Source organism: Lepisosteus platostomus, chromosome 5 (assembly GCF_059453375.1).
Source record: "Lepisosteus platostomus isolate fLepPlt1 chromosome 5, fLepPlt1.hap1, whole genome shotgun sequence".
Classification (NCBI taxonomy): domain Eukaryota; kingdom Metazoa; phylum Chordata; class Actinopteri; order Semionotiformes; family Lepisosteidae; genus Lepisosteus; species Lepisosteus platostomus.
In genome coordinates, this window is record NC_142615.1 from 69,723,146 (window position 1) to 69,736,290 (window position 13,145).

General features: G+C 45.4%; 1 protein-coding gene across 5 annotated transcripts; it reads left to right on the forward strand.

Annotated features, from left to right (window-relative positions):
• The first annotated feature begins 60 nt into the window (after positions 1–60).
• Positions 61–13,145, forward strand: LOC148671980 (interferon-induced very large GTPase 1-like). 5 transcript variants are annotated; one of them, XM_088632718.1, is made up of 4 exons: positions 61–216; positions 668–748; positions 4,333–4,409; positions 6,752–13,145. In XM_088632718.1, exons 3-4 carry the CDS (start codon positions 4,368–4,370, stop codon positions 12,218–12,220), a joined length of 5,511 nt encoding a protein of 1,836 aa, XP_088488844.1. In that variant the 5' UTR covers positions 61–216; positions 668–748; positions 4,333–4,367; the 3' UTR covers positions 12,221–13,145. The 5 variants fall into 5 exon arrangements, with proteins under 5 accessions (XP_088488844.1, XP_088488847.1, XP_088488846.1 ...); XM_088632721.1 differs by lacking the exon at positions 61–216 and having other exon boundaries at positions 307–748; positions 6,752–7,027; positions 7,109–13,145; XM_088632720.1 differs by lacking the exon at positions 61–216 and having other exon boundaries at positions 307–748; positions 6,752–7,007; positions 7,080–13,145.

Below are 13,145 nucleotides of genomic sequence, written 5' to 3' on the forward strand. Positions count from 1 at the left end.
GTAGTACACCACTGCGTGGTGAATTCCAGATCCTTGTAATTGTCCCCGGAGCTGGATCAGAGCACACCTCAGAAGATCAGCAGGACTCCAGCCCTACGCGGCACGAGGTGTGGTGTTAGTTAGCCTGTTAGATCTGAGTCTGTCAGGTGTGCTAACTAGTCTACAACTAGTCAGCTGGCCGTGGAAGCTCCACACCATCACCGCAGGCGAGAGGGCGTAAGTAAAACCCAAACAAACAAACTCATCCCGTTGTTGTAGCTCAAGTAGGGAGCTGCGTCAGCATGCGCGGGCTGCACAGGAACAAGTAAAGGATTATTGCAGCTGAGAAGAAAATAAACATTTCGGCTGTGGAGACGCACAGCATGGAATAAACCTTTACTAGTTCCTTCAACCCGTGGTCGCCAAGTCTCGGTTATATTTACTACGCGGGGAAAAAAAATCACACTCCTGATCTCAAAGTAAAACTGTTCACGGAAAAGGTGACACTTTATGTGCAAAACGCAGACATTTAAATTTCGGCTCCTCCAGGGGAGATGCCCTAAACCTGGAAGGTTCTCAGAAATTCACAACACGATATTTTCCCCGCCTGCCTCATAATGAAACCTTGTAAGAGAAGAGTTGTCAGCGAAAGTGAAAGTAAAGTGATTTCCTGGAATCCCTCCCACAGACAAAAGACGTTTCTCCACTGCTTGCAAGCCAGTGAAAAACAAGTCTAGCAGCCGGCTGTGACCCACAGGACGATCTCCAGGTTAGAACATATTCATCTTTTCATGACTTTAATCGTGCGTAAGAGGAGCTAAATCTGTTTCATAAAATCCGTTTCTTTTGTAACCTTTGAAATCATTCCTCCTGTTTTTATTGGGGCTGGGTTCACAGTTACACTATTAATAGTACTGTGTAGGCTACTGTTGTAACAATACAGTCTATACACTCTGCTATCACTGCTTTACAGAACCCAGGCATAAGTGAGTTTGCAGATCTGCTGTCTCTTTCATGCTTCAGATTTAATTAGTCCCTTACTCTTGGTGACTTGAAAGGGGAACTGCATCTCTCTTTTTATATTTCGGGTTTAGAAAGAATCCGCATTAATGAGCGCATTTCAGACCCCAGTGAAATTAAAATATACACAGTAACTTGTCAAAACCTTCAATTTACATCACAGAATAGACATTTCCAGGTAGCCCAGCAATTCAACTTCTGGTGAGGCGTTGCAGCTGTATGATATTGTGCGAACAAGCATGCTCTGGACTTCCAGACTGACTTGTTAACTCTGCATGCAGATCACGCTGGAATGTCTCTCGCTCTCGCCCGCGGTGAGCCCAGGGGTTTGCAGCAACATGGTGATTTACAGCCCTTACACTGAGTTCACTCACGAGTTTGTGCTTAATACAGAATTTGTAAAATGTTGCGATTCTGGCAATGAATTAATTTTGCTACGAAGATCTAATAACCAGTCTGGGAGAAACTGGGACTGCAGTTCCCCTCGATTCCCCATTCCTGTTTAGCGAAGGAGTTTCTAGCCCTGTTGGAGTGTTTAAGTCCCACACAGCTGCTTCTCAGTCCAACTCGCAGCTGCGATCACAGCCCGGACTTTGTCACTGCAAATGTTGTTTTTCCACTTATCTTGAACTTCCTGATCACCCAGCTGCTCTCTGTGATTTAGAATTTCCTGTCTCCCCCCCTCCCCCACCCCACATTCTGTACGTTTTCACCACTGCCGATCAGGGGGCCAGGCTGGGTTTGCTGAGTCTGCTCATTGTCTTGCTTTTCTCACTCTGACACCCTCGAAGACGCGTAGAAGAGTTTAATAGCTCTCTGTTTACTACTCCTCAGACTGTTAGTAATATATGCACCGGAGATCAGGATTTGATGCGCATCAAGAGCAGAGCCCAGGGCAGTTCTGTTCTCAACTAAAGAGCCTTTCAGGAAGGACTATATTTTAGACCCTTTTGTTGCTAAGTTGTTGCTTAGTTAGGTTTTCCTGAAGCTGTATCGAGGAAGAGTTTCCTGTGACACAGTTACACCCCGTTCTTGAATCTGCCTGGCTTGTAAAAATGACAAAGTACCAGGACCTACGAGAGAATATAAAAAACTTAAATACAAAGATGCAATATAAAATTTCCCTTCAGAACTTCACCTGCTCGTAAAACTCAAACCAAAAGACACAATTGTGTTTTTCGAGGAGTGAATTGAGGTGTAGACACAGGTTCAATAGCAAACTCCTCTGCTATTGCTGCTGCTTCTTTGACCGTTTCTTCAACTCCATCACCTGGGCAGTACTTTCTTTTCAAATGTTCAAATTATTTCGTGTTTTACGCAAAACTGTCTTTGCTTCTGATATGTCTGTAGTTGTAATCTGCACTGGACAGCTGTTTTGTATTGCGAGGCATAACACTCCCCCCTCTTGCATCCTCAGCTAGAATATTCTTTATTTTTAAGCACAACAAAATGACAAAATATTTGTAACGACGCAGTGAAAAGAGCCGGGTCTGACCAGGAGAGCTCACAAGCAGGCCTCGGGCACCAGAGCAACAGAAGGGAAGAAGGGAGCCAAAAAGAAAAAAAAGACATAAAAGTTACCCAAGACTCAGGGCTGCCGAGCTGTAGATGCAAAGAACAAATAAAATGCTGAATATAATTAAGTGCAAAACCGCAGAGGAAAAGAAAACTGGTGTGAGGAAGCCAAGAAGCAGTAGTTCAGCTAATGACAGAGCCCTGGGCGAAGAACTTAAAGGGAGGGGGGGTCTGCTGTCCTGGTGTGTATGCCAGCGCTTGCTCGGGTTCGACAATATTACGCAACATTCCGTTTACATTTGTATTAAAACTCCGGTCCATTGAGTTCTCTTTCCCTGCTAGAGTCCTGGAACGGACAGTCGACTCACAGCTAAAGAACTCCAATTCCCATAAGACCCGCTGGGCAACGTCCTGGAGTCACGAGTCCCGCCCGGTGCGAGTGCCCTGCTGTCAGGCCGTGTCCCACAAATGTCGCGCTGAGCCCTTCTTCCTCCCTAGTGGACTTCGAACAGGGTCACATGACGAGCGTTAGTGCTGCTTTCTCTCCCGCGGCTCAGTACACATGTACACATTCTCCTCTCGGAGGCGGCTGAAACTGCATCTCCTCTCGTCTGTCCCCGCCTGCACACACGCAGTGCTGCAATACCGCAATACCGCTCTCCGTTTTCCTACGGATTCCGAACCCGTATTGTAATCGTGCAAATCTGCCCTTTCCTCTCACCGTGTGCTTTCTTACTGTAAAAGGCGTTGAGAAGCCGCTTGTAAAGACGCTACATAAAATAAAAGATCCCATGAGACACTCTCTCTCCGTGTTCTGTCCTGCAGTGCGAGATTCTGTGAGGCCGGTGATCTCTCCCCCAGGTACTAGCCAGGCTCACACCTGCTGAGCTGCCAGCTGGGAGCTGCAGGCTGATGCAGCTGCTGGCAATAATATACATCTCTGGTGGTCAAACGAGCCGTATAGTTTTGTTAACCCTGCCCACGGCAGTTTACACGTTTGCTATGATTTGAACTGAAAAGTGAGAAAACCGCTACTGACCTAACCCTAACTTATCAGAGGCCACAAGCTCAGGGGACAGTCCAGCGCGGGCCCCCGATTCACAGCCCTTACACTTCCCCTAGTTAAAGCAGTTTTGTAAAGAAGAATGGGCTAAAATTATTCAGAACTGATGCGCGGTATGATAAACAGCTAAAGGAAATGATTAAAGTACTTTATTTTACTCAATGTAACATTAAATACCAGTGAAGAAAGATGTGAAGACGGGGGTTTGAATTTAATCCTTTCTGTAGGGGGTTTAGACTTCTAAGTCACAAGCTGGGGTTTATGGCAGGAAAGGGGGTTAACTGATAAGGATTGCAGATGCAAGCTAGGAACCCCCCTGGGTGTAATCTCAAACTGACCATTTGTCCAGAACATCGTAAACTGGCCAAATACCATAAACCCCCCTCTTTACCATCAGACCGAGTGACGTCAGAAACAGAGAAGAAAACACTATATAACCCAAAAGTTTGTACCAGTACGTTGAACAATACTTCGGTTTTGTTGTTTCTTGCGGGAAACAAGACTTCGGCTTTATTGTTCCTTGCATGCAATAAACTCATCTGTTTTACTTCATCTCGGGATCAAGAACCTTATTTCTTCTGTTACAACACCAGCATATAATTATATCTATGATAATACCACATAGGGACCAACATATTTCCTCTTTGCAAACTTCAGTTGCATTTGACACTCGTATGTGTGGGCTAAACACCTGTACTACACAAACTAAAACATGACCATTTGCTTGAATTCTGCTGTTCTTGTTTCGTAAGCAGATACTGAAGGCTCTACAGGCCCAGAGCAGACAGCCATGGATGAGGAAGCAGGAGGAAAGGATGAACAAAGCCCAAAGGTAACAGACAATCACACCTTGTATATATATCTTTACACACAACAACAAACATGCTGTGTACATATTGCTATGTCAGCTCGCCCTTCCGTGTGAGAATGAGATCGGGATGCTTGTCCATACAGCTGTCTATCAATCAGGCAGCAAACCTAACCTGCCAATATCGCCACCGATTAGGAATTCTGCTAAAGGCAGTACGATTCGGCACTCTGACATCGGCAGCCTGATGCTCCGGCTCACCTTCCTGCTCTTCAGCCTTCTCAGGGCCTCAAAATCCTCACAAAAAAAACCCGAAACCCTGCGCCTGGGTTTCAGTCCGTCAGCTCAGGAACAGGTTCAAATACTTGGCTTCAGTCTGGTCTGGACAAAGACCTCTCGCCTGGCACACACTTTATGTTCCTGTCTCCTCTCTTCTCTCTCTTGTTCTGTCTCCTCCAGTCTCTCTTCTGTTCTGTCTTATATGGGATCTTTCTGGACTATTGCTTGACACTTAATCATTTACCCAAAACCTAAATTAACTAAGGTAATAATAATAATTCCTCACATTTAATTCTTAATTAATAGAAGATGATAGATCCACAACATAGATTGTGAGTCAGTTTATAAAAAAATAATAATTGCTCACACGTCTATAGCTCTTTTCTGGACTCTCCACTCAGAGCTCTTTACAGGTCATGGGGATCCCACTACCGCCACCAGTGTGCAGCCCCACCTGGGTGATGCTCCAGTCCTCTCCCCACACACCAGCTCTCAGTGGGGAGGAGAGCAGAGTAATGAAGCCAGTTTAGAGATGGGGGTTATTAGGAGGCCATGATGGTAATTTGACCAGGGGGTAATTTGGCCAGGACACCAGGGTAACACCTAGGATTTTGAATGACCACAGAGAGTCAGGACCTCAGTTTTACATCTCATCCAAAGGCAGGATGGTGCCTTTTTTAGACAGACCGCAGGGTGAGCGCTCCCTACTGGTCCCACTAACACCTCTTCCAGCAGGTCTCCCATCAAGGTGGTGGCCTGGCTCACACCTACTTAGTGACTTGCAGTGTGATATAGCTGCTAAGGTAAACTTTATGATGTGGTTTGATCACAGACCCCAGACTGCATTGAAACAGGAAATACTGACACTAGCCAGGTGTTACACACTTTATCTAGATTCTTAGGGACACTTCCAGTCACCTACAGCTGTAACAATATATTTGAAGACAATTTCTAACATATTCTGAATTGGCATTTCTATGCAGACAATACTCAAATCTACATCCATACTAACCTTAAACTTAAGTAGTTGTGTCTGCCTTTTCTGATTGCAACTCTGACATAAAAACCTGGACTCAAAATTGCTTCATGTAAACTAAGACGGTGGATGGCACTGTACTTGAATTTCAACCTAAACTGGAGAGCTTGTGAAATTTGATCCAGGTTTTGACATTTGATGTGCAGAAAGGGGTAAAAACATCATTCTTCCCCCTCAGAAGACTTGCCAGACTACATCCTATGTTGTTGCTCACTGGCGCTGAAAAACAGGTCAATACTTTCATCTCCTTCCGCATTGACTACTGTAATGCTCTACTAACTGAGGTTTCTAAATCCACACTGATCAACTTCAATATGTTAATCTGACAGCCAGAATCCTGACCAGGACTAACGCAAATTATTACATCACTCCTTTCCTGGAGTCCTTGCACTGGACTGGACTTCAAAATCCGCATGCTCACCTAAAAGGCTCTGCATGGCTTGGCTCCTCAATCCCTGTCTGAGCTTCTGTCGCCCTACTCCTCTTCCTTAGAAAGGCTTTTATTAAATTGTATTTAATAGGTCTCTTGCATTTTCTATTTCATTTGTAATCCCTTGTTTCTATGTGCTTTCCGTAATATTTTGTTACAGTATCTCCTATCTTTGTTAATCAGAAGATTTGAGAAGATACTTTTGAAGGTGCTATATGAATTGTATTACTATTATGATTAATAATAAAATAATAATAATAATGCCACCAATTAATATCAATCTTTGTCCAGTACCTGTTCAGTACATGAGGAAACTCTCCACATTCTAAGATCTAAGACAAAAGGGTCTGTCCCTTTCACCATCTCAATCAGATGTTAATGTCCACAATTGTTGTTCTGTCTGTAGTGAAATGTTTGTACTTGTTGTTGTTTTTGCCATTTCCTTCACCTTTTGCAATTCTGTCTGCTTCAAGACATAAGAGCTGGCCAACTTAATCAACGGATAGCATCTTGCAAGAACGGGCATGTATTTGCACTTGTTTACTGATTTTGTGCATGGATGGATCTACATTATGCTTTAGAAAATAATCCTAATTCTCAATTGTACCTACCGTTTCCTAGGACAAGAGAAACAGTGAAAGCACTGGCGAAACAGAAAATTCACAAAGAGCACAATATGAGACAAACGCACTGAAAGAAGAGCCAGTAAAAGACCATACTGGAGGGTCAACTGTGTTAGATGAGGAAACATCACTTGCAGAACAATCTGAACGATCACCACAGAAAAGGGAATCTGAGGGATCAAGTATGAGAGAGGAATCAAGTATGAGAGATGAATCTGAGGGATCAAGTATGAGAGAGGAATCTGAGGGATCAAGTATGAGAGAGGAATCAAGTATGAGAGAGGAATCTGAGGGATCAAGTATGAGAGAGGAATACAAGGGATCAGCAGAGAAAAATGAATCTGTGGAATCCTACATGGGAGAGAAATCTGAAGGATCGCCAGTGAGAGAAGCCTCTGTGAGTTCCCCGGACAAAGCAGAATCAGATAGATCCCTAACAGCAATGGAATCTGAGGGCTCTTCAGTGAGAGTGGAAAGTGATGGATCAGTAGAGAAACAAGAATTCAAGGAATCATGCATTCCTAAAAATACTGATGGATCACCAATGAGAGAGGGATCTGAAAGATCACCAGAGAAAAGGGAATCTCTGGGATCCTGCATGAGAGAGAAATCTGAAGGATCACCAACGAGAGAAGGATCAGAAGGATCACTAGCAAGAAAGGAATCTCAGAGTTCTTCATTGAGAGAGAAAAGGGGAAAAAATGATTTTCTGAACCTGCTGCAGAAACTTGGGCTCAGAGACTTATATCCCAGTAGGCAGAAGAAAACCAATGTGCTCGTTATCAGCCATCTATCATGTAGCACCACTCAACCTCAAAATGAGAGCGAAAGTACAGCTCTCTATCTCTACAAGCTCATGATGTTGGACTACAGTTACAGGACCTTGTTCCTTAAAGATCACAAGACTGACTCTGCTGGCAGCAGTCTGATGAAAGAGAAGTCAACGGATGACACAACAGGCAGTGATTACTTTTTCAGTCTTGGACTCCAGGGTTCCACTTCCTGCGATGGCACTTCTGAAGACTCTTACGGAGAGGACATCTATCAAGAGTCGCACATTCACCCCATGGACGTCCACATGGCTGTGTTCCACTGCTCTGGTGACTTCCTGAGAGCGTTCCTCTTCACCAAGCTCTCCACCTGTCAGTTCGCCTTACCCCTCCTGGTGCCCAGCCCCGAGACTGGGGCAGTGGAGCTCCCTCTGTGGGCCCTGAGGCAGGTCAAGAGGTCCTGGTGCAGTAAGGAGCCCTCAGAGAGAGGCAGCTCTGTGAAACACAACTGCAGGGACATGTTCAACACTCCAGTGCCAACGGTGTCCTTCATCAGGCTGGGATCGTCCTCCGTCTCCAAATCCCAGATCCTGAACAGCGTCGTCAGCCCCAAGAGACACAGTGTGTTTTTCCACCGGCACTGCAGGGGCAGCTCCCCACACCGCCTGCTCATGGACGGGGTGGTGGAGGTCGCCTGGTACTGCCCAGGAGGCAGGAAAGACGACGTGTACGACAGCTGTGTGGCTTTCCTGAACCTTCACGGCGACGCCAGCAAACACCCCGAGCAGCTGCAGTTTCTCCAGGAGGTCAGCACTGTCAACGTGCTTCTGATCCCAGAGTCTCCACTGGAGGGAGAAGAGAAGAAGACAGCTGACGCTATTTTCAACTCTCCTGCCCCCCTGATCTGTCTGTTTGCTGGACAGAGTAAAGTCCCTCCAGGAAACAATCCAAACAAGGTGAGACTGGCAGCCAAGAACAGGAGCGAAGGTGATCTGACTGATGAGATCATTTCACACATCAGACACTGCGTCTCCACTGTGAACAAGACCTCCAGCCTGCAGACATACTTACAGGCAGCGAGACGACAGCAGTTCAGGGTGGATGAAGACAGTAAATTCTGTACAGAAGGGAAGGAAAAGGCCCTGGTTTTGCTGCAGCTGTTGAAAGGGGAGAGATTATCAACCCTGAAAGAGACTCTGTTGCCTCTGCAGGGGGAGCTGTGGCACAGGTGGTGCATGAAGGACAAAGAACAGTATCGTCTGAACAGCAAAGCGAACAAAAGTATCGAACAGCAGCTGAGCGAGATCAGAGCTGAGAAAAGAGCCCTCCGTCGTGAGCAGCTGAAGAGAGCTTTCCCTCTCCATGGCTTCATGAGATCTTTCCTGCAGTGTTTAACTTCTGCAGATCCACACGACACCAAGCTGTTCATGCTGCACTGGCTGGGGATGTTTCTAGATGAACTGACTGCAGACACGCTGAGTGAGCTTCAGGAGAAATACCACTCCACTTGGACAAAACTGAGACTAAAAGACAAGAGTAAGGACAAGGAGCAGGAAATGAAACTGCAGAAGGACCTGAACACCATATCTGGACAGATTAGTGCTGCAACTCTCGGACTCCAACACCTCATGAGAGAAACCGCTCAGCTCTATGAGGCTGTTCAATCAAGAGATGGTCTAAATAGTCAGAGACAGTTTGTCAGTGTCCTTCCTGCTGTTGGAGCAGAGATGCTGATTTCAGGACATCCACTGGAGCTGATGGACGGAGATGCTGCCCATGTGCCTCTGGTGTGGATTGAGGCCATCCTGGACAAGCTCACTGAGAGACTTGGAGACAGAAAGGTGTTTGTCCTCTCTGTGCTTGGAGTCCAGAGCTCAGGAAAGTCCACTCTGCTGAACACGATGTTCGGGCTGCAGTTCACAGTGAGTGCAGGCAGGTGCACCAGGGGAGCGTTCATGCAGTTAGTGCGAGTGAGTGAGGAGGTCAGAGCCCAGCTGCAGTATGACTTTGTCCTGGTGGTGGACACAGAGGGGCTTCGGTCACCAGAGCTCAGTAATAAAACCACACTGAGTCACGACAATGAATTGGCAACGTTTATTATCGGGATTGGTGACATGACTGTGATCAACATCATGGGAGAGAATCCCTCTGAAATGCAGGACATTCTCCAGATCTGTGTCCAGGCCTTCCTGAGAATGAAGTCTGTTCAGATCAAACCAAGTTGTATTTTTGTGCACCAGAATGTTGCAGAAGCTTCAGCAAACAGCAAGAACACAGAAGGAAGGATGCATCTCCAGGAGAAACTGGATGAAATGGCCCGCATTGCTGCCAGGGAGGAAGGCTGTATAGTTACTGGCTTCAGTGATATAATCCAGTTCGATGTGGAGTCACAGGTTTTCTACTTCAAGAACCTTCTGGAAGGAGACCCTCCGATGGCTCCTCCCAACCCCTCCTACAGCCAGAACGTCCAGGAGCTGAAGACGAAGCTCCTCAGTGTCGCTCAGTGGCAGCCGGGAGTGAAGTTTCCCTCACTGTCAGAGTTTAAATTAAGGATCAAAGATCTCTGGAACGCCCTGCTGGCGGAGAACTTTGTCTTCAGCTTCAGAAACACCCTGGAAATGTTGGTTTACAGTAAACTGGAGGACAAGTACGGAGAGTGGTCGTGGAAGATGAGAAAACGAGCCCTGGAGATCCAGAACAGACTGAGCAACCAAATTAACAATAAGAAAGTTCAGGCTGTGACATTGTCAGATCTGATGAGAGAATTTGAGAAAGTCTACAAACCACTAACAGCTGAAATAGAGAAGTATTTTAAAGAGGAAAAATACCAGGAGATCTTAATTAAGTGGAAGGTGAATGTTGATAAAAGATTTGAAAGCCTGAGGAATGAGCTCATCGAAGAAACCCGAAAGCAGAGCAATGAACTGATCAGACTGAAGAAATGCCAATCAGAGCTGGACAGGAAGAAATCAGAATACGAAGCACAACTGATTAACATGAGCAGAGACCTGGCGTCCAGACTGAAGGAGCAGAAGCTCAGTGATAAGAAAGTGGAGGAGGAGTTTGACAGACTCTGGGAGAGCTGGGTTGAAAAAGTGTCATCAGAAAAGCCCCCTGAGGAAGTAAAGAATATAAGAGTTGAAGTGGAGAACACACTCCTGGATGTCTTCAAGACCCAGCATGATGCTGCCAATAAGATTGTCAGTAAAACCAATACAGTCCAGGTCAATGAAAACAACACTCAATCAAGCTTTCTCCAGCGCCTGTGGAAGAGTAGACCAGTGCAATTTTTTTTGAAGCCCTTTCAGATCTCAAAGTGGGAATTTCAGGAAAATGAAATTTTTCACAAAATAAATATCAGTGTCAAAAGATACATTAAGAAAAAAGAAAAGAAGAACGTTGATTTCAATGTTAACTTTATCCACGAGATTTTAGATCTGATTAAAGAGGAATTAACCACATACAAAAAAGTGGCACAAAACATAAACTTCACAAATGAGTATGAATTCGAATTATCTGTGCATCTCTGTCTTTCAGCTGTAGATGAGTTTGAGAAATTACACAAGTCCTTCAGAAAAGCCAACGATCCTCTCACATACCTTGAAAGTAAGAGAGATCAGTACCTGCAGATGTTTAAGAACTCTTGTAAAGGAGCCTCATCTGTCACATTCTTTGTAGATTTTCTGTGCAAAGAGCTAAAACCTGCGATCCAGCAGGCAGCGTGCGATAAGACCTGTATCCAGATCACAGATGAAATGAAATCTAACTGCCCTGCTTTCAGTGGTAACAGATCCAACCTGGAGAACCACATTCTGAGACACCTCGCTGAGCAGGAGGACTTTGACTCCTATATGGAATATATTAACCATCCAAAGGATTATTTTGAAAGGTTTATCAGGGAGTGTGTTGAGAGATACTGTAGAGACAACAGAGATCAACTGAGAAGGATATTAAACACCAATCTGAGTGACCTAGTACAGCAGGTTTTAACAGTGAACACTACTGTCACTGCAGCTGTGAGAGAGAGACATGCTGGCGCCATCTTGTGGCTGGATGAGTTCTGTGCAGCACTCAGTGATCACATGGTGCTCCCCAGACAAGACTTCAGAAACATAGAAAACGAAGACATCACAGACCTGCAGTTCCTCAGAGAAACAATGGCCAGATCACTTAAGGAGATACTGGAAAACTTTCAGAAAGAAAGCAGCAGCACACCTGACCTTGACTTAAAGATGTTCAGACGCAGACCTGATGACATTCTGTGTGAGGCGCTCAGTGGCTGTTGGGAACAGTGTCCCTTCTGTACGGCCATCTGCACAAACACCATCCCTGGTCATAACTCTGATCACAGTGTCCAGTTTCATCGTCCTTCTGCTCTGGCTGGCTGGCATTTCTGTGGGACAGATATATTTTATGTTGATATTTGTACCACCTCAGTCAGCAGTGACAAGAGTTTCTATCCTACTTGGGAATCTACTGAAACTGTTCCCTATAAGACCTACAGAGAAGCAGGTGAACCTTACAGCAGGTGGAGCATCACACCAGATAAGAGCGAACAGTCCTACTGGAAATGGTTCATCTGTACTTTCAGGTCACAGCTGGAGGAGAAATTAAAGCGTAAATTTAAAGGTTGTGGTGAAATTCCCAATGACTGGAAAACAATTGAAAAGAGCTCTGCACTGAAGGAACTGAAATAACTTCACATCTGGCACAGGAAAAAAAAGTACAATGACTGTAAATGTCAAACAATAACTTTCTGTATTGCGTTTCTCACAGTGTGGGAAAGAGTGAGGTACCCATAGAGACAAAGTTGCCATGCCCTGTACACCTAGAGGGTGCTGCTCTTCAGCCCTGTTTCTAGTTTCTAGTTTCTAGTGATTATTCACATCTTTTGGTGTGTGTTGTGTAGCCTATTTAATTCCTGTGTCTGCTCTGCTCCTGGCTTAGCATTGAGGTTCAGATGTCCTGAAACCCGTCTAGCACCAGGTCACTCCTGTCCCTCAAGGGCTTTAACAGAGCCTGATTTCTGAAAAGACTTCCGATTTATTGATTTGAAACTGGAACTACATAGAGATTATCCATCTTAATTTCTCTCTACACACAATTCTTATATTACAATATATTGTAACGCTTACGGCCGACAGGCACTGTGTAAGAGCCGGCGTACCAGAGCAGGTGACGTCACCGCCCTTCCCAGTGATAGCAGGACTACAGCTACTGGGCTGTGGAGAGATCTCTCTTTGGCTCACCGGGCTGGGTCCCTGCTGAGTGACGCGGGAGTCCCGGGTTCGAGCCCCCGACGGTGAGGGGCCGACCTAATGCGGCAAGGGCGCCCGCCTGAGCCCCCGTTGCGTCACAATATGTATATATACTGCTACTCCAGCTAAACACGATACAGTTATTACAGCAATCAAAAAACAATTATTGATTGTCTGATAGCACCTCTGAGGTTGTGGACTATTCGAATGCTGTGCTGTTTTTCACAATATTGTGTATTACAGATATGATAGTGGAGCGTTTTGCTAATACAATACAACCTTGTGTGTCTGTATCCAGCTGTAACTCAATAGTAACTCCTTTTGCTAAAATAATGGTCTGAATTAAAGATGTGCAGAGTCTGCA